General features: G+C 31.6%; 1 protein-coding gene across 3 annotated transcripts in view; it reads right to left on the bottom strand.

The window, feature by feature from the left end:
- LOC148284270 (dystrophin-like) overlaps positions 1-23,400 on the bottom strand; it is a 404,658-nt gene that overhangs the window by 52,282 nt on the left and 328,976 nt on the right. For all 3 annotated transcript variants that reach the window (XM_088242412.1, XM_088242414.1, XM_088242413.1), the window contains one exon: positions 726-847. In XM_088242412.1, coding sequence (XP_088098538.1) covers positions 726-847 — 122 coding nt within the window. The remainder of the gene's footprint in view (positions 1-725; positions 848-23,400) is intronic.

The raw sequence follows: 23,400 nt of genomic DNA, 5'->3' as shown, positions 1-23,400 counted from the left end.
TTTAAATTTTTTATGAAAATTCTTGATGGAAGTTAATTGCAATTTATTATAGAAATAAAAGTCTCGAAGATGCCGCAAAAACGATGAAACCGGTAATTGGATGTTCTAAATTTGTGGATTGAAGTATTACTCGTCTTTTAGCTCTTTAATAAATCTTTATCAACCATAAAATACAATGTCATAAATTAAAAAATAACAAAACAAAAGTAAACATAGTTAAATGACGAACTGTTAAATTCAACGCTAAATTTAAAAAATATATATATATAATTTATAATTTTAGTTTTTAAGTAGACAAAAACACATGTTTGCATTCTTATGATTTACATAAATATTTAATAATTAAGGGGCATTTTCAACGAGTTGGAAATAACCCAGTATTAAAACATGGGAATCAAGTTGGGGTAGAGTGCGGTTCGAACCTTCGACCTTGCTATCCGTGAGTCCGCAACACTAGCCACAGGACCACAACCCGATGCAGATATCATGGTAAATATTATGTTAAACTATATCATAGACCTTTATACACTACAATATACATTGTGATACATACAAAATAATAAAACATTGGTTTACGTTAAATGGCGGACTAACTGTGTTCTGTTTCTAACTCGCCACTTTAATAGTCTCCTGGGCTGTTGTGGAGCCAAATAATAATAATTTGCATAGTACAATGCTTTCCGTAAACACATAGAAAAAACGTGAACTATTTTGAAGAGTCTTACCTGATGCACTGAAGTATCGAAAGAGCCTAGAAGGTCAAGTGACCCTTGCTGGTTTAGCGGGGCGGGAGAACCCGCCTTAAGGGATGCGCGCCCATAGGACACGCTTGGTACGGATTCACGGTCTAGAACAGAAAAAACATAAATTAATAAAATAGTTTTCTTTCAAACGTTAAGATTAGTTGCCGCTAAAGAAAGAATTTGAAACAAGACATAAATATCGTTGGAAAATTAGAACTAATTTAAGGGATTAATATTTCGGGTTATAGTTTTATTTTTTATTTACACAATTCTATCATAGAGCACAATTATAATTTTATGTCCCGACTTGTAAGAAAATTCCGTGTTAAGTCGGGACTCTTCTATATATAAATGAAAAAACTTATTAACATATTAAGCAATGTACAAAATAATAATATTAAAATATAATAATAAATTTGAAAGACGATATAAAGGGTAAATAATTCGTGAAAATAACAAAAACAATAGAAATCATTCAAATTGCAAACAATAGGATATTTAAGAATAACGTTGAAAATATGTTAAATATTAGGAGCGGATTTTTACGATTCTAATGATTAAAATGCATGAAAAAAAATCACTCATAATTTTCGGCTTTAAAAACAAGTACATTCAAAACGGTTCGAGTTGGCGTCACGTCAATTTGACGTCACGAGTCATGCTCGCCGACTACGCTTCTAACAAATGTTGCGTACGAGTAAGGCGCGGTACGTAAATTGCGCCGTTTGTTCCTTAGTGTGCGAAACGTCTCATTTACAGGTAATTCAAAATACGCGTATTTTAAACGGTTGTAGAAAATTTATCCGATGGCGTGTCGCACGGAAAAAAAAATAATAACCGTTACCATCTTAATTCTTACCTTTTTTTAAAATTAATAATTAAGAAAAAACGTGGAAAGACCCTATTAGTTAATTTAACGCTACGAGGAGTAAATTTTATTTTATTTTATTTTTCTCTGAAATATATATATATATATATATTTACTGATAATGTGTCTCAATTACATTTTGAGGATAACTTTTACTATAACACAATAATATTTATGCTGAGTACTTGTTTTAGTGAATCACTTTTAGTATTGTACATGTGGGTGAGGGTGATATAATATATTATGTGAGGGTGTGTGTTATATGTGTATGGGTGTGTGAGTATTGTATGTATGTGAAAATGTGTAGTGAATATAAGCAGACTTATTGAACAATGATTATCAAAAATTATCTTAAGATGAACACTTAAGATGCTTAAATAATATTAATTTTTCTGAATTCGCAAATCATCTGATATAAAATAATCATAACTTCAATAAAGACACTGGATTAAAAGTACTTCATGTTGAAAATAAAATATTAAAATTAGACAGCTTAGAAATCTTAGAAATTAAAAAAGCGATTCATAATAAGAAAACAATAATTAATAACCAAATAAACGATTTTTCTTTGAGTCCTCTTCTGTCTGACTTCGAAAATAATGATATCAGATTACCACCCGTGTAAGAAAAAAACCACTTGATTTATTGGGTCCACGTGTAGTATTTAGTGAACATGATAGAAATAAAATAAAAAGGAATCAATTCATTAGTTACGTAAACCTTAAAGCTTGTTTGCTTTGAAACCGGTAGGTGAAAAATAAAAATTAGTGGTTAAAGACAAAGTTGTTTTATTTATTTTATTATAAAAAATAATTTATTCGATGTTGTCCATAAAAAAAGTATAAATGTCTCATTTTTTGGTCAATAATTGTCTTAAACACACAATAGTAATACACACTTGCGTTTTTTATATTAATTTTCGATAACAGAGTTTCATGATTGCATGAAATAACTGATAAAATCGATTTGATCAGTGATCAATAATTTCCCATCACTAATGAAATTAGTTTGACAGCTGTCATTCTAATCAAGCAATATTTTAAGGACTATAGTTACTAGCTTTTATTGCCCGGCCTTAAACCGGATGCCTAAATAAATAAATAAAAAAAACAAGAAAAGAAAATCGAGGAAAAATAATTCCGCCTTGCAGTGAAGAGGTTGGCGCGTTCACCAACTATGCTTGAGATTTTTTGTTTTGATTCCCAGCAGATTAGACGTAAAATATTAGTTTATAAGTGGTTCGTAACTCAAATATTTCATTGTTTCTTGACGAGCACCGGAAGCGTAAGATTGGTAACCTTACTTTCCATGTAACAAAAATTATCCTGTTCTGCTACAATTGAACCGCCAAGGCAGTTCAAGGATAGGGAAACGAGTATTTATAAAACCAACATAAAATTAATAGAAAACATAACTTGTAATAAAATAAAAATAACGTAACTAAATAAAATCGAAACACTAAGTTTTAGAGCGAATTCAATTTTAAATTTCAAAACCAATTTCAACTAACGACAGCGCGCCGTATAAAGGGTATGAAGGCGAAAGCAAAAAGCGTAACGAAAATTTACCCTTAATTAATTTCACCATACTCTATGCTCGGTGGCGAAGTAAAAATCTGTTTATACTGAAAGATAATTTACAGACACAACTTTGAAATTTCGTTCTTTGCTGTATTCTTTTAAAACAATTTTTTTTCGTCAAAACAAAAATCTTGTAAAAAGTTGAAACAGTCACTTAGAAGAGTAATAAGGAAGCGGTAAGCCGTTTTGTAGTTAGCTTCATGATAAGCTTACGAGGACAATGTGCACACGTTTAAAAACTTCAACATATAAATTAAAACATTAAATTTGTCCCCGTATCCGTGGAGAATAAGAATTTATTTCAATTTTAATTTATTTATTTTACAAACTCTCTGTACTTTTTTTCACTAATATGAAAGATGTCGATATTCGAAGAGATACGGTTGAGTAAAGACATTGCTCTTCCTACTGGCATTACCATCGGCATGTTGGTTTTGCAAGCAGGAAGATAAAACAGCTTAAGCTGTCTATGTCTAAGGTAGTCATTATGAACATAAAGGAAAATACTCTCCGTTACACCTTTGTTGATCGTAATACCACGGATCAATCGAAAAAAAATACATAAGCAAGTATGCATTTCCACTTTTCTGCAAACTATTGTAGCCAAGCATTCCCAGTATGAAGTCAGACGGATACAACCACGGATAATATCCGCACTCCCCTAAGTAAAGATACCTCAGAAATTTCTTCTGAACCATCTCCAGCATAAGAGAGTACTTCAATTCGTTGTATATTGAAGTACTCTCTTATGCTGGAATTCGTGGTTACAGGTATCTCTCCTATAACACGGATTCACTTAAACACTATTAAAACTATGCAGAAACTCCACTATACGGCTTTTCGCAATACGGTTATTTGTGTACATGATTTATTCTTCAATCATCAGTTGAAGCAGAAAACGACCGCGAATTATTAGAAAATGGAATTAATGGGATATTAGAACTTGCAAATTCATTCAAATGAGCATTCTGAACGTTCAAGATTGACTGATGGAAGATGAAATACGCTGCAGGCAGGTTTTGACGATATGAGCGTTCTGAACGTTCAAGACTTACTGATGGAAGATGAAATATGCTGTTTACGGGCAGATGTGCTAGAAATGGCTTCAAATATTCAAATTGATTTCGACGAGAAGATTTTGAAATAAAATAATTTTAAGAACAAAAATCTAGATTTTTTATGCTCTCTCTTTAAAATATCTGAAATAAGATGAAAAATTAAATTGAAAATTGCTTTATATAAAGTTTATATTTATATAAGACACTGGATTAAAAGTACTTCATGTTGAAAATAAAATATTAAAATTAGACAACTTAGAAATCTTAGAAATTAAAAAAGCGATTCATAATAAGAAAACAATAATTAATAACCAAATAAACAATATTTATTTTACCCCTCTCCTGTCTTACTTCGAAAATAAAGATATCAAATTACCACCCATGTAAGAAAAAACCACTTGATTTATTGGGTCCACGTGTAGTATTTAGTGTACATGATAGACATAAAATAAAAAGGAATCAATTCATTAGTTACGTAAGCCTTGACAAAGAAGCTTGTTTGCTTTGAAACCGGTCGGTGAAAAATAAAAATTAGTGGTTAAAAACAAAGTTGTTCTATTTATTTTTTATAATATTTAGACTATCTAATTGCAATGCAAATAGGGTTAATATATGCATACAATTCACCGGCACTACCTAGTTTTTTAGCACTCTTTAATTTGAATGTAAAATATAAGATTGCTTAGCATCTGATTTGTAAAGTTATTTAACACATTTAAGTTTGTTAATGAAAACTCTTGATGTAATGCCTAACCTCTGTTTTGTATAAATACATTAAATTTCTTGGTAAAGATACCAGTCTCGAAGATGTCGCGAAAGCGATGAAACCGGTCGCTGGATATTCAAAATTTTTGTATTTAAGTACCACTCGTCTTTTATTTCTTTAATAAATCATAGATACACTTTTGTGATAAATATAATGCATGTAGTCTACCGTGCAGCATAATTGTACTATGGAGATTTTTATTGCCTACTGTAGTGGCGATTCAGACTCCGATGATCTTAGTTTGTTTTTCTTAAGTACGAACCAAAGTTTTCTGTCGTGATCTTCGTAATCAGAATTTAAAATTAGAACTTTTTTCAATAAATACTTTACGAGAATTGGAAAAAATAAATGATTTAACCACTTTTGTTTAAATTCAGCATTTGGGCATGGTGCCGAATATCTGTAAACAAATTAATGCAGTGCGTTTTTTAGTTTATCGACACCTAAGCATTAAAAATATATTCATACAAATCGTTTGAACTGTTTTTGACACAAAAACGTTATTTCTGTTCCAATGTCATGAACGTATTTAATTTAGTACTTACCCAAACAACATATCGCACCTTTAGGACGAAAATGACTCAACTCAATTAATTAACTTTTTGGGAAATCGTAAAAAAAGAATGTAAATTGTGACACCTTCGTATTCTTTCTTCGATTGTTTCGTATTTTTCGAAATAAGAACCAAATTTTGAGTAAAAAATTATATCGAAGGTTTTCAGGTGTGAATCTATGAAAAAAAAGCTCATTAAAAAAAATATATTAGTTTGAACAAGTCATTTATTCAGTAAGTCATTATTAGATTGAAAAAAAAACAAACAAAAGCACTTTGATAAATAAAATAATGACATAATTTTTATTCGGTCAGATCGGGTCACCAAACACTTGTTTTTATTTATTCACGAAATGACATAAACGTAAATAAGTCACCAAGCTTATCGATAATTTAAATAGAAAAATATCGTTTACTTAAATTAGTTACTAAGATTATCGGTAAGTCGGAACGGAAGAATCACAAAACTAAATTGGTTGTTTTAATATTTAAAAAAATAAAGTAAACATGCCATTTGTTTCAGAATGAAATCAACTCAACCGGCTTTCGGTCATTATATGTTTGTCTGCGTTGCTTCCTCCACACAGCAATGTAAACACAACACTAATTGCGTCGCTTCCGTTCGGGTGGGAATAGGACAAAACCGTTACGTCGGTCTCTCTATAACTCAGAAAATTTAGATTCCATGTCAGTAATCTAAATTTTCTGCGTTATAAAGAGACGGGTGTAACGGTTTTGTCCTATTCCCACCCGAATGTTGCGTTTTTTTAAACGCAGAAAGATGGATAACGTTCATTGAAGTCGTTTTATGATCTCAACTCATTTTAAGGTTTTTTTAAGTTAAGTCGTTTTTATATTGATTTAATTATTCAAGGGAATCGTTTTTCACGCTAAAATAATTTTGCCCATTGTATCCATAAAAGTTTGTGATTAAAGTTTTATGGCAAATACTATAAGCCGGATTTCTAGATCCCTACTAGATCCCTACGGGGGAGAATGTTCTGGAATTATAAGCAGAACGGAATCCAAGAAAAATGAAGGGATAGGAAAAGTAATTTAATGGCGGACTTTCTTCAAACAACCCATTAATCAGCCAGTGAAATATGAGCGACCCAAAGAATACGACGAGAAATAAACTATTGCAAGGAGAAAACTATATAAATGGTATTTAAATGCAACCAGGTCACATGGCGAATTAATGTTAGCAACAATAAAATATTTAAGCGATGTTTTCCCGGAAAATGCGCACGACGTTTGCTCGGAAACACCTCTCCACTATCGCATCGATAGTGGAGAGGTGTTTTAGACAAGACAAAATCAATTTACAAGATAAATGTACAGGAATGGATTTTCTTAAAAGGTGGGGATTCGAATTGGAAATTCGGGGATTTTAAAATGAATTCAATTTGTGATTTCTTTTTTGTGAATGTAATATATTAATTCCCCTTTCTGCACCAAGTACACAGGGCAATGTATAAGTAAATTATATGCAATGAAGTATTGTAGTTTGAACAGCCTTAAAAATCCATATTTAACGTTCATCCTGACGGGAATAGAACCCTGGACCTCAAGAATGGTAGGCATCGCACCAAGAACTACACGACGAGGCGGACTTCTTTCCATTCAATTTCCGTATTCAGAATTTTAACCTGAGAGCAGCCATTGAGTCGAAAACACTTGTGCAGGGTTCCGGTTCTATTTTTAAGATAGAACGAAATTTTTCATTCGCCTGGATACAGAAAAAAAAGTTAAGTATTGTCACAAAACGTTCTGTCAATTTTTTCGTACCGTCCCAAATAACTTTTTTTTTAAATCTTCTGGGGATGGTTTATTCTAATATTATTAATGCGAAAATGTGTTTGTTTGTTTGTGTGTCCTCGTTTCAACGGAATGATCGATCGACGTGATTTTTTTGAACAGGGATAGCCAGAAAAATAAGCTACTTACTTTTCATCCCAAAAAATAAAAAAGTACACAAAAAATGAAGAAATATAGTAACAATGAGCAACATCATTTAAAAATGAATAGGCGGTAAGGCGGGATGTCAAAAATACTAGATTTGAAATTAAACCTTTAAATTTCTAATTTGACTTGCTTTATCTATGGTTAGTTAGGTTTTGCAGTAGGATTTTGGATTTGCGAATAAAATAACGATGCTACGTTACCACAGACTAACGGGTCATTGTATTTCTTTCATAGCAATAGTTGGAAAATCAAGCTACTTTCAATCCCGATAAAATACATCATTCTATCTGGAAAATTCGTATTGATAAAAGACACAATTAATTAATTATCTAAATAATTTCTCCTTAATACCACGTGATCGAACCACGGGTAAAAGCTTGTATGTGAATTTTTTTTAAATGTTTTTAAAAATAATAAATAAAGTCGCACTTTGGATTCAACACATCACCACGGGATCACAAGCTGACTTGAATAAATATGCAAAGCTTATAAACCGTCATTGCCGTGTTTAAGCAAAAAAAATATACAGTACCCTGATAATATATATAGGATTTTGTGTCAAGAATTTCATAACAGCCATAGTTAATTAAAATTAAATGCTAAGATATTTACTATATTTTGACTATATTAGAGATCCCAGCGGAATGCTTGTGGGAGATTTTCCTGTAATTTGAATTATTTAATACCTAAAACACGTACGAATTTTGCTCTTAGAAATTTATATTTTGTGGCCCCAAGAGTTTTCAATGTCGAGATGAACGTTTTATTAAGTTTTCCGAAACGAAAGCCATATTCAAGAGAAATGTTTAAATTTGAATTTTGTCTAAGGGAAGAGACTATTGCAGGAGAATGTTGCAAGATATTGCATATTTATTTATTTATATTTTTATCCATTATAAACATAACACGAGAATATCAGAAAAATATCATATACAACTTTCTAAAACAAGATAAGGACAGTCGAGACTAATAAACTAGAGAATGAAATTATACACTAAACTACCAGACAAAACTAAACAAAAGACTGAGACAAACTTTTCAAAAGATGTAAAAAATATTATTTTGAACAACAGAGTATGAATAAAAAATGTATATATTTTTTTTGTTAAATGAATGCAATAATCCGTAAGGGTTGATAAAAAAAATTTCAAATAAAAAAATTAATTAATATTAAAAATAATGTGACCTCACTGGGGACCTCACCCGTGCCAAGAACACTTACAATATGCTTTTGAAAATATTTTTACATTTGAGAATAAACAAAGAAGACTTAATAAACCGAGATAATTAACAAAATGTATATATATGTTTTTATTATTCATTGTGTTGACCATATGGAGCTTAAAGTGGATTTTAATGTCATATATTTTTTTTGTGTTCTTAAACAATATGTATGCTTCCACTTTCCATTTCTGTTGTATCCCAACTCAACACAGGGGTTTTAGTCCTATGTAGTTGATGACATGTTATTCCTTTTTATAACATATTTATGCACGTTTTTACAAATAAAAATATAAAATATTTAAATCTTTGTATCCAATTACCGGATTTTACCCGTTAAAAAAAGATGTTTTAGATATTCCAACAAACGATAAAAACAGTTTTGCGATTAGCAGATTGAAGCCTAGGCATTAAGTAATCACTTTACTCTCTCCCTTCAATCCGTGCCTTATGTTTAAGGATGGTGATTACGCCTGACTCTAGGCATGGCTCGTCTGTAATTTAGTGACTATGCCGCTCCATCTTGTCGGTTGACGTCCACGCGACCTCGTCCCTTCGACACTGCCCAGGAGAATAGTTTTCTCCCAACTAACCCTGGAAATATGTCCAAAGAACTGCAGGATTATTTTCTCACACATGGATGTTAGTCTTTCTTTTATGTCCAGTTTCTGGAGTAAAGATGCATTAGTACGTCTGGTCATCCACGGAATTCGCAACATTCGCCGCCAACACCACATTTCGAAAGCTTCAATTTTTTTCTTTTCAGATTCCCTCAGTGTCTAACCCTACACACCGTACATGAACACTGAGAAGAACAAAACCAATCACTTTACACATGGTGTAATATTCACTACTCAGCCAATATGAGAACATAGAAAATATACAAACATACATACTCAATTGTTTTAAATGTGAACGGAAAAAAAAATGTCTACTAATAATTGAAAAAATAAATACTTAATGTTATTAAATATTTGTATTTAACCACTAACCTACTTTTATACGTCTACCGGTTTCGAGACGTACCCGTCTCTTTGTCAGGACACCAATAAAACTAACATGTAAAACCCACTATACACCTTCACGATAGTTGTTGCACAAAAATACAAAACCAACGTGCCAAAATGGTAAATGTTACACATTCGCCTATGTTTATAAAGTAGCCACTAAAACCAGCCGACAAAAGGTCATAACCCCTGTAAACACCTGGACGACTTCATTTTTTCCCTTTCAGAAATGATCTTGATATATTTAACACTCCATGCAATAAACGATAGTATACAGAAGAGAACTAATAGGCTTGATTCAGAATAACAGAGAATAGACGTTTTGTCTCTTTTCTTGCTCTTTATTCATAATTCATTTAATTATTAAATCAAATGCATATTTCCACTCTTACTTTCCTTCAATCTTCCTTTACCACTCCTTATCAATTTCCTTCTTTTCCTTCCCACTATCTCCTTGTTTTGTCCATATTTATCTTATGTTAATATTTGGTATATTTATTATTTATATAGTTTAAACTTTAAGCCGTCGTCGCTTTATTAAAGTATTATTTAGTGAATGCATATAATTGGATGGCAGGCCCTAGTATGTATACATTTTTTATAGTTTTTCAAAAATATTAATTAACCTGTACATCTGTTTGTATTCGAAATAAATTAAATAAATAAATAAATCTCCGTCTCTGTAGTAGTTTGATAAAAATTTTCGTTTCAATTTATATAAATCCGACCGATTTATTGCTGTCGCGGGAAAATCTAGTTTAGACTATAAAATCAGATAATTTTAGGGGCTTTCGCAAACTTATATAGATGTAGTAAATTAATAATGGAGCTAAATTATAACCCTGTGAAACTCCTGTATTCGCAAAACTAAGGGTAACTAAATGGAAGGAATTTGATTTACGAGAGTTATTTTCGCATAAAACGTATCACTTTAACTAGTATAATTATCATCAAATGATAATTTTACTTGGTATAGCATTCCATAAATTCCGAAATCAATTATTGACGTATGAAGTCAAGGCAATTAATTACAATGCTTATTATGTATCATCAGAGAGTGACATTTACCATTCTGCCTATTGTTAGTTGACTTCTATACTCAAGTATTCATATAAAGCTCCAAGAGTGTTCAACGTCTTAGATGAAAATATTAAGTTCTCCAAAACAATGTATATTTTTAAGATGAAGATCCTTAATTGGATTTTATCGAGAGGTAGAGACCACTGTATAAAATTGCATCGGGAATAAATATATAATATATATTATGTCTTAATGATTATTCATATACGTATATATGTATATCATCTTCGAATAAACTAAATAGTGATGCAAAATTATTTGTAAATATATATTTTCAATTTATAATTATGTTTATCAAATTACACATTCTACCATATATTATTACTTTATTTACTAATTAACAAATTACAACAGGGATGGAGAAAACCTTAAATAAGGGAATATGGAAGTCAAGGCATTTACAGGGCTTACGACCTGTCATTGGCTGGTTTAAGTGGCCACTTTACACACTGTGTAACATTTACCATTTTGCCTATGTTTGAACACCCATATTTCTTCAATTCTTCCATCTGTTAATTTTACTGAAGTTAAAGAGCTGAAACCTTTATTGTTGTGAAGAGATTCATCTGACTGAATTATTTCACATACTAGGCAACGCCTGAAAACAATTTTTCAATTTTATTTTATTAACTTTATTTACTTTTTTTATTTATTTTATAAATAAAACACGAGTGATACTTTAATCCACATACTTGTTACTATTATTGTTTTATTGTATTATTTTGTATTTATTTTTCTATCAATCAATTGCCGAATTAAATTATAAAATTACTATAAATCATTAATAACATATTGCCATGTATTATTATTATCTAACTTTTCTGCATTCCATTTTTTGACAAGTATACATTTTTATTATTTATATTTTTCTATTATTATTTTGTATATTGTTTAATATGTTGATAAATGTTGTTGATTTATATACAGAAAAATCCCGACTCAACGCGGAATTTTTTAATAAGTCGGGACATAAAAAAATACAATTGTGCTCTATGACAAAATTGTGTGTTTTGTGCATTGAATAAATAAATGAATTGAATTTTTGTCTAAGATTAAATATTATATTTTGCATGTTTCAGCCAATGCAGAGAATGAAAGTATGAAGAAAACTAGCGACATCTACTGTTGGAAAAGAGTAAGTTTTTTTTACATAAAACCAAAAACCCTAAATTAGTTTTGCAATACGATAAGCAGAATTTTAACAAATCATCGATTTACTTACTCAGTTTTTACATTAACCTTGTTCTAAGTAGAATGTAGGGAAAATGTTCAATACCAAATTGTGCCAGCCCCGCGATATAATAAAACTTTGTTAATAAATTATAAATTCAATGGCAGCCTCAGACAAAGTCGTGTAATTTAAAGACAAAATGGTCGTCATTATTGGAATTCAGCTTTTGCGTAGACACTTAGCATCCTCCGACTGAAAACTACGTTACATGATAATCATACTGAGCCATACATGTTTTATTTTCGAACAAAAACAAAGTCAAGTATATACGCTTGAAATGGGGATAGTGAGAAATTTTATTTAAACAGGACTGTTATTCTTATTCTTAGTGGTGGGGGTCAGTGCTATGCAAGATTCTGACGTCACTGCGAACTGTGAAAATGTATTGTGACGGGTTGCCGTGAATAGTTCTCGCCCACCAAGCCCAGTAGCTAAATCACAAATAATTATCGACGTGCTTAAAAACATGCTTAACATTTGAGCGATCACAATGAACAATAATGAACACGCTTAAATTAACGCAGTCATAGATAAACGCGTGTATAATCTCTAAGTCAACGCTCGTGTCGGTTTGTTTTTTGTTTTCCTCGTAAATTAATACAGTTCACTGGCGAAAAATCGGCGTTTACTATAAAAAATAATACAATATATTGCATTTGCAAAATAGTAAGCAGTATTTAATACAAAAAAGTTAAAATTTAATTACAATTAAATTACAATATTTTCCATATTTACACCGATGAAATTCAAATATGTGATTGCGCAGCAGGATTATACGTCGCAAAACGTAAATATTATGACATTTAATATTAGGTGTTATCGGATGTTCCATTGTGATCGCGAATACGATAAACAACCATGGTGAAATAATGTTATCTCGTCACTAATTAGCACGTCGATAGTTATTTGTGATTGAGCTACAGGTCTATAAAGAATCTGGTTACTGTGTGGAAGGCGTGAGTTTACAATTTGCTTAATCTCCGCCTTTAAGCCCAGATCCGTAAAACATCTAGCTATTAAGTAGGGGACGAACTCTTTAGGTTCTCATCCTCAGGTTTAACCAGTGGTACCCCGAGAATGAGGCTCCTTTTATGATGTAAAGCATCACACTCACATAGAATGTGAATAGGTGTTTCCTTATCTGCACTGCAGAACCTACATCTAGAAGTTTCTGAAAGGTTCATTCTAGCAAGGCGTTTGTTCAATCTGCAGTGCCCTGTAAGGGCTTTAGTGCTAATCCACGCTTTATTAGGTCAAAATCAAAACTTTGCGAGTACCCTTTTATCAGTTCCTTCAAATGGTGTTAACCAGGTACTTTTTGCCAGAGCATTAAACTCTGCTTCCTGGCCCATGACCTAAGCTTATTACGAGGACCCACAGTACGGTTCAAGGCCTGTTAGGGCTATATTTAGATGGTGGTTTATCCAATCATAATATTTCACTATTCCTGGACTGGCACCTAAAACCTAAGACTGATCACCTCACCTTCATGTTACGGATGATTGAAATACGCTGCGATTGATGTTTCAATGTAGCGCGCCATCGGGTGCGGATAGGTGTATGATAATGAGACCTCATTTCTTCGCTATTTTAATGCAATTTGAAGCAAAATAACACGCGGACAACGACATCAAATTACATAAATAAGGAAATAAGACTAGATTGTTTAGACTAATTTGATTAATTAATGGATAAAACATATGCAGAATGGTGAATGTTACACAGTGTGTAAAATGGCTAATCAAACCAATCAATGACAGGAAATAAGACTTAAAAATGCCTAGAAGTTCATATTCCCTTCTCAAAAGTATTTACACTCTCTTGCAATAAATTTAAATCTTAATAACTCCTTGGAGAGTGAAATCCAGCCAGTCTACAAACATTCAGACATACTAAAAACGTAGTATAAAATTGTTAACTTGTTTTCAAGCATAACCTGGTGGGTGTAATAATTCAGCCAGATGAATCCCACAATAAATCGATAAAGGTTTCAGTTTTTTCACTTTACAAAAGTCAAAAGATGGAAGAGTTAAAAAAATATGGATGTTTACACATAGGCAGAATAACGAATGTTTTTCCTACACTCCCTTCCCTTTTCAAAAGTGTTTTCCCTCTCTGTCACAACGAATTAAGAACGAAATTTATAATTCTTACACAATTTGTAAAATATTCACCTTAACCAGACGTGATAATCCCTGCGAATTCCCTGATACCTATATTTCCGTCGTAAAAATGGTCTATAACTTCAGTGACATATTTCAAAACATCTATTATCGCCATCCTTACGATTAACGCGCCTAAATGAAGACATATAAATTATTACATGAGGGTAAGAATATCAGTCATATACCCCAGACGTCATTCCAGGAATTATTCAGTGATCATAAAACCACTACCAAACCATCCTTTAAAAAATATTTTTTGTATGCTTTGCCGAAACTCAAACCCGGGACTTCAAGCATAGTGAGATAACACGCCTATTATCATACGCCATTAGGAATAATAATAATAACTATTCGATTTTTTGTTCCAGGATGTTAGCCTGAGAATAGCCATCAAGTTACAAACACCCATCCAGAGTTTCGACTTTATTCACATACAGCGCGGTATTTTTATTTTGCCAAATATGTGTATCGTGAGCATACTAAACTAAATGAATTTTTTGCGAGTTTGAGATATTTTCACAAAGTTGTTGAGCTTGATGTTAGTTATCTTATTAAATTTTAAAAAACAAGTCCACTTATATCTCAAAGTGATTTTATTAAATTGACAATTGTATATTGATAAAGTGAGTCTATGAAAATCTGCTACGGGAATATTGACAAATTCAAAACACTTCCATATTGATGCAAAACATTGCTTATGCTTTGTCCATATAAAGCTTCAAATTAAAAGTATGTATGCTAAATAGCAAAACTAACTTTGCGTTTGTGACTATGTAAACTCTTGATTTTTCCACAAACTAAAATTTTAACTTAGCCAGTTTTCTGATACATCTGTTGAAATATCTCTAAATTTTTTTTATTCATTATTTTTGAGTATTTATAAACAAATCATATTTTTGAATAAACGGATTTAGCTCACTACCATTTTTACCAAGAGAGTGCCGAACCGATCCGGTGGACCATAATAGACGATATAACCTGCCAATAATTTCCCCTAAAGGGTGAAATTTGGCACCATCCCAAAAACAACCCTTATTTAAAAGCTTGCCGCATCATTCACGGAGCTTTAGATAACCTGACTCGAGCAATTAAAATTATGAGGGTTCATTCATTTACAGGAAATAGCCACATTATGAATACTGTTTTGGCTTTCCGTTTGAGGGCGGAAAATAATCAAACAACGTGTTAGTTTGTATACCTGAACGAGCCTTGAAATGGCAAGTAAACCTTGCCTCGTTTCACAATCGTAGTAAAAAATATTCCTACAACTGACCAAGAAACCCAAAACGGTAAGAACTAAAAATAACGCAAAGAAAAATTGGAAAGGCTAAAAGTACTCAAATTTCTACTTTACCAATAATCAACATGTGGAGTGAAGAGATAAAGAAATAAACGCACTCTAAAAATTGGCAGAGTGACGAATGTTGAGTGACGCACAGATGTCAGAGGCCCATTTAATGCCTAGATACCAAATTCTTTTTTCCAAAATTGTGTTTTGGTCGAGTGGTAGTTTTGCAGACTCTGGATTAGGTGGTTTGAACTCTCCTTTACCACACTTGTTGTCACATATTGAAGAGTTTAAAATGGCCTTATAATTTCAAAATTTGGGTAAATCATACGAAACATCTTACACATCTATGCCAACATACACCCCGAGCATTTTACACGTTCATACATCTTGTCATACATGCCCTTCGATGGTGTGTGATTTTGACATGAATAGACTCGAGATTTTGATCACGTCTTTCTGGGTCGTCCTTGTTCTACGATACTATTTATTCTCGCCATTTGAATATATATATTATTATGTATGTGTTTCGTTATTTCTTCCATCGCCAAACGATCTTAGTGACTATCGTATCAATTATACCTGTCGCAGATTTGAACTCTAGTCTGATTTCAGCACCATTTCCTTTCCGTACAAAATGGCGCAATGGTACCCCAACCATTGCATATCATTATCGGTCTTATGGTTCAAGCCAGTATGGCGACTTAAAACATGTATTCTAAAATAAATATTTCACCCAGAAAATTCTCATTTAACCTTTTCAATACCTCCTAATTGATTTTTTTATTTAATATTTTAATATTTGTTAATTATAAAGATTTCTTTATCTCTACTGATGTATAAATCTATATTTTAATACAATATTTGAGTTTGTCCAAATGTTCGTAGACAAAAGACTGGATTTTACCCGCTCGGGAGTCATTAAGATTAACAAATTACAACAGGGATGGAGAATGCCTTAAATAAGGGAATATGGAAGTCTAGGCATTTACAGGGCTTATGACCTGTCATTGGCTGGTTTAAGTGGCCACTTTACACACTGTGTAACATTCACCATTTTGCCTTTGTTTAAACATCCATATATCTTAAATTCTTCCGTTTGTTGATTTTAGTGAAGTCAAAGAGCCGAAACCTTTATTGTTGTGAAGAGATTCATCTGACTGAATTATTTCACATACTAGGCAACGCCTGAAAACATTTTTTCAATTTTTAACTTCTTCTTGGACCAGTTGGACCAAAATCAACAAATGGAAGAATTGAAGAAATATGGATGTTATAGGCAAAATGGTGAATGTTACACAGTGTGTAAAGTGGTCACTTAAACCAGCCAATGACAGCTCATAAGCCCTGTAAATGTCTAGACTTCCATATTCCCTTATTGAAGGTATTCTCCATCCCTGTTGTAATTTGTTAATCTATATTTTAATATTGATGTTCAATTCCACCCCTGGTATTGTAACACGAGGGCATTGCATTCGAACAATGACGTCGGAATATGTACACACGGGGATGTATTGTATTTCCAAATGTGAATAACCCACTCGGAGACGAGAACATTATACTGGGAATATGAAATATGGCCGAATAACACACAACTATTAGGGTATTCACCATCCGCACTGCACGATCCGATGGTTGCCATAGAAACTAGAAACCAATTTGAAACCATTCTTGTACCTTATTTTGTACATTAGCTCGCGTCAAAAATATACTACTTTTGACGTGTAAGTTTTCTGAGTGCGGTTTCATTTTTATCATAGTCTGTGTTTCAATAATGATAATAATAATGGCCATATATGCATTAGTATCTCAACAGCGAAAACATTTTTTATTTCTTTTTTTACTTAAAGAAAGTAAACATTAACAGAAAATATAAAAGGAAAAATAATGAAACCCACTAAACCGTGAAACAGGCTTGTCAGCAGGTTTCTAATTTTTCTTTTACAAAAAAAACGTTCAAGAAATTTTAATAATTTAAAAGTTTTACAAACATTATTAAGAACTTAAAGCATACGTATAAACATACACACAAAATATACATATTTACAAAAAATTTAATATTTGACTGTTAACATAAAATAATAATCAATATAAAGCCTTGTTACATTTTAGCCATTGAATTATTTGATTTTTAAAAGTTTTGTCGACATTTTCTTTTAAGATCTGCTTAGGAATCTAATTGAAAATTTTAGAAATTGTATAATGAAGTGTTCTTTGGCCATACTTGTTTACAAACCTCGGTACTGAAAAGCCTTCACGTTGTGCTAGCCTTGTATTATGTACATGTATATATATTTTCCTGTAGGTACTATCAAACCGATATCTAGAAACAAATTTCAGTCATAGAATAGCATTTACGGATAGGCACCCTTGCTTTTAAAAAAAATCAGGTGCCTCTTTCTGATGAATTCCAGCTGATCTGCTGATGAATTTTACAGCCGAGTTTTGTTGAAACTAAATTTTTTAATGTTTGTTTTACAAGAAAGGCCCCAACTGGTAATACCATACCTAATATTTGAGAAAAGAAATGTAGAATGCTAGGTACATCTAAAAAAATATTCTAATTTGTCTTCATACAATTTATCCAAATTAGCCGTGTCCAGGCGGATGAAGAATATTGTTCTGTGTGTGCAAAATAACCAAACCAATTTAACAAAACCTTTAAGTTTGAGGTGTGATTTGTGGCAGTGAGTGAACTGAGTTTCTGTAAATCACAACTGCGAATTATGCATACTTCATAATTTGAAGTGTTTTTTTGTGGATAATTTTTTTTACAATTTACGCGAGGAAATTTAGGTGAGGAAAAAGTGAGTCTATCGATGTATGTATCGATGTAGGGTTGCGTTTTTTCCCAATCATATTTAAGATCCTTTAAGAGAAGACCATTTAAGTCTAATAAAAAAACATTTAAAGGTCTACGCCTGTCAAACATTCATAGCAAGGTGTTAAAAAACCGAAAAAAAAAACCCAAGTGCTGTAATAGTAAATATAAATTATTTATTTTTTGCCAAAATGATAAAAATAGCCTCAATTTGTAAAACTATACTTGTGTCAAACCCGAAAGATACCTTCACCTCACCTTCAAAATAAGAGTTTTTTACACCATTAAAATAAGAGCAGTTTGGCAATATTTAAGAAAATATATACTTGCATATGCAATTTTTACTTCACAATTTATAAACCAAATACTATTTTAACATTTTTTCTGTGCATTATACTGAAATGTTGCTTTTCTTCGTATAAAACTATGGCGTCCGTAAAAAAAGGCGTATTAAGGCGATATTTCGTTTACTCTGCAAACAAGGGATAATGTAACCTTAGCACAAATGGGTCGTTTAAAGTAGACTGGGATAAGTCTAAAGTTTAGTGAAGTGACGCCGCCTCATCTAGAACTATAAAGATGCTCAGAGCAGACACTTGACTTAATTTAATGATCCTTAGGCAAGGAAAATGCGCACCAAAAGTCGCAGAAAACGTCAGAGTTGCAAGAAAAATAGATTTGTATGGTTATTAAAAGAATTAAAACTGCTTTTAATGATTATGAACCGTTCTTGAAAAAACAATGGGGCTTAACTATTACGTTTAAGTTAGGTTTTGTTGTTTTATGAAATGGAAAACCAGTTTAGTTATTTTTCATTGTTTGGACACGGATTCTTTTTTATATTATTAGTAATAAGACCAGATATGTTTTATCCTTAGCAGAAATTTTTGGTTACTGTTCTGTAGTGTTTGAAGGAAGAATTATGAAAGTTATCCCTTAAATGAGCCATATTAATTTATTAACATAACTAAGAAAGACTTAGATACAGTCAAATGCCAATTTCTTCCAACCACCGACAAAATGCAAGGTGTTATTTATAATATATACGTTACAAAAAGTATACGTGGAAAAGAAAATAGATATTAAAATGAAACAAACATTTTATTTTTATTCATTCATATCGATACTAGTCTTCAATTTAAAGGGGGAATTCAATGCCTAGGTTAAAATCCGCTCTACTACAAATAGATTCCTATTTTCTACCCGTCAGTTATTTACAACTCGTTGAAAATGACCCCCTAAATTGAAACATTTTGTTAGGTAAATCTTAAGAACGCAAATATTTCTTTTTTATTTTTAAAAAGAAAACTATTTGTACATTTCTTTCTCAAAAAAAATATCTAACACTGTTTTAATATCTACCAATATCCACCTGCTTAATTATAATATAAAAAATACGATAAAAAATATTTTATAAAATCCAAGAAACGCAATTTTTAACTAAAATTTTATTTATTTACTTACATAAGTTTATTGTATATTATTTGAGACAATAAGTCCCAACTCCATGGGACTAATTGTCCTGTGTTGAGATGGGACAAGCAATTATATGACACAGACACATGAGTATATCATCACAAATAAAGGATTAGAAACATAAAAAATATTTTTATAAAACATATACGAGTTTATAGCACATCAATATGGTAAACAGTTGACTCAAGCATTTGGAAAATCATCAAGGAGTTTCCATTAAAAGATTTAATAAAGGTAACTTCTTTTATATTTTCAGGTTAAGGAGACATTTTTTTATATATTTATTATTTATTTTACGGTCTAAGCTTATTAAAAATGAAGACACGGATGTACAAGAAATTGAACAAAACGAACATAAAACTATGGAGCAAAGACAAACAAGGGCAATAAAATCTGTCTCGATTAGGAAAAGGGAGTTAAGTAAACGAAGATATAAATAAAATAAATAAAACAACTTTGTTTTTGACCACTAATTTTTATTTTTCACCTACCGGTTTCAAAGCAAACAAGCTTCTTTTTCTCTAGTTTAGTTACGTAAACCTTGACGAAGAAGCTTGTTTGCTTTGAAACCGGTAGGTGAAAAATAAAAATTAGTGGTCAAAAACAAAGTTGTTTTATTTATTTTATTATAATGAATAACCACAAAGTTAGTGCTTCAAATATAAACTTTATATATAGAATATATAAATAAACATAACCAATTTATATAGACCAATAGAACAAATTTCATAAACAGTACACACATTTTACCTATTTGGCTTGATCCACTCATCGATCCGTGTGCAACCCACCTCCACTATCGATTTCTTAATGGCAATTTTATATTGTGAGAACTTATTAATTGTCTTTATAGATAATGGAAGTAGATTGTACACTTTAACCGAGTAGTAGGCCAATCCTCTTTGAACGAAGGTTGTATTTTTTTTTTTTGCAGCATCAGTTTTAATTTTTGAGTTTTGATAGCATCAATTTGAGTATCTAGTAACTCTTGTATTTGTAACGGAAAGTAGAGAATAATGTATACGTGCGTATAGTAACAAAGCTTTTACACAAAGTTGTTTTATAGATTTTACATTAAGATTTTCAAATATACCGAGGTAGCTAGTTCTGATTGGGACTCTTAAGATAATTTTTATTAAATCTTTTTGTGCAATCATTATTTGCTTGATCAGGGTGTCATTTGCACATCCCCATCCAATTATCCCATATCAACACAGAAATAATGATTTACACAAATTTATAAATAATTTGACATGAAATAAATATGCAAGAAGGTTTCAAATATAAGTAAAATTCCTCATTATTTCTGACATAATTTATCCCGTAATTTTGTCACCAATATCCTGTAGGTCTTCAGAGAAACTGTGTGTTATTTTTTATTAAGAGGTCCAATTCGCATATTGAATACAATTTTACCTTCGTGCTCTTTCGTATAAGAATTTATAACAAAGAGACCGCATGTGCTCTCACGAAGAAAATATAAAGCAAAGGCTGTTGTATATTAACACGTACTTATAAAATGTAATGAAGAAAATGTACCATAAATTAAAATTATCTTCACCACTTTTTAACAATAGATGACGCTAGTTTTCTCGAAGCTTTCATAGGCTATCGTAACAAACACGCACCTTAATGTCATATTAAAACAAGCATAGACACTTACATAATAAATAAAATGTCATTGAGTATGGACGCCTATTCCCAGTATGTTACGTGATCAAATGAATATAATAACAGTGCAGATGACAGATTATAAGCTCTGTAGATGCCTAGACTAGCTATATTTTCAAAAGCTTCATGTCTGTCCAAAAAATATACTATATTATTATCAGGATCGGGTTGTCGTCCTGTGGCTAGTATCGCGGATTCACGGATATAAGGTCCGACGTTCGCAACCCTCTTTAACACAACTTGGTTCTCATTTTCTTATGGTGAGTTATTTAAAACTCGTTGTAAATTCCCCCCAAAATTGAAATAATGGAATAAATCACACTAAAGCAAATGTTTCTTTTTTAAAAACAAAAAAAATCTTTACCCGATTTTTACTTGAGAGAAGGCATAAAGTCAAAAACCCTCACCTAGTGCTCTGGTTCTATTTCACACACTGAAGAAATATATTCTTCATTCCGCCCAGACATGTAAGTTTAAATAAAATATTTTTTTATATCATTCTTTCTTTACATACTCTTAACAAAAACATATATACTACATAAATCGCAAACAAAATCGTAATTCGGAAAATAGTACCCGTTTCGTTCAACTTATTCCACAGATCCCCACGTATTTACAAGGTATTATTTCTGATTCTCTCAAAGAGCAGTAAATTTTAATTGCGTAACAAAAGCCCCTCAATGATAAGCTAATTGAATTTCCTGTTTCCACATAAATATATCCTTATTCCTTATACAGTTCGCAGGACGAGCGCGTTTGCCCGTAAAATAATACTCCGCGGAGGAAAATTCGGAGGCACAGCCTCTAAGTCCTTTGATCATGAAACTGCAGGCTTTACGAAGGTTTCTGTCATCCCCTACATTAGGGGAAAATATAATTTGCTATGTCTTCAGGTAAAGGTAATTTATTGAATGATTTTCCATCCAAGCAGTTTACCAAAGAATGTTTAGAAATTCAGACAAGAATTATTCGCTCTTATTGAAAGGGATTATTATAAAGTTTTTTATTTGAGCATAATATTTTTTCTTTCTCATTATATGCTATTCATTCTTAAAATAAAGTACCATATACGCATATACAGTTAGCCTGGACGCCAAATATTTAGGTTTATTTTTATTCGTAGAAAAAGCAATCTAAGATTGAATACAAAACATTCAATTAATATTCCAGCAGCAAAAAGAAACTTCAGCTTAATAGAAATACTGTGTTTCTTTCCCTCTTTCAAGCATATACGTGAAGACTTATGGGGGTGGATTCTCTGTAAATAAAGATTCCTGAACAGGGGTTCAAAATTCTACGTGAAACGAAATTGATTCGTCAATTAAGCACACCTGAATTCTTTTGAATAAAAAAGGTATTTTTTGATCCGCTTGTATTTTGGTAACTTTTGTAACAGCTTATGCTATGTTAATGAAAATACTGGAATTCCTAAATCGACATAGGATCAAGATTTATTAAAAAATAAGTCTATACTAATTTAAAATACTGCATAAAAAGTTGTACACGCTCTATCTAAATTTTAATGTTATTCTGGGGGTAAGTGGTAACAATATATTTTTATTTCCGCCAACACGCCATTATATCTCTTTCATCTCTCTCCCTGTTTCTAGCCCTATTTTACTGTGGCAAATTTAAAGCAAGCCAATTTCGCTTACCTGCAAAAAACACAATACAAATAAAATTATAACTAAACCACCCTCCGGTAATTCGTGCGGCGGGGTCTCCCGAAATAAAGAATGGCGATCAACTCCGGTAGTCAAAGTTTTAATTAAAATATGACAGTGTCAGATGTTGACAATTTTGATTGATTGATCACGCGATTGGGCGCTTAGTGGATTTAAGATAAATAAGAATTATGGAACAGTACTTTTAACAATGTCCAATAAGTGTCAGAATACATTAAAAAA

This window comes from Micrasema longulum, unplaced genomic scaffold, assembly GCF_059751315.1.
Source record: "Micrasema longulum isolate JH-2025_06_02 unplaced genomic scaffold, ASM5975131v1 h1tg000136l, whole genome shotgun sequence".
Classification (NCBI taxonomy): Eukaryota; Metazoa; Arthropoda; class Insecta; order Trichoptera; family Brachycentridae; genus Micrasema; species Micrasema longulum.
The sequence above is the reverse complement of the archived record's forward strand: the minus strand, read 5'-3'. Positions and strand labels throughout refer to the sequence as shown.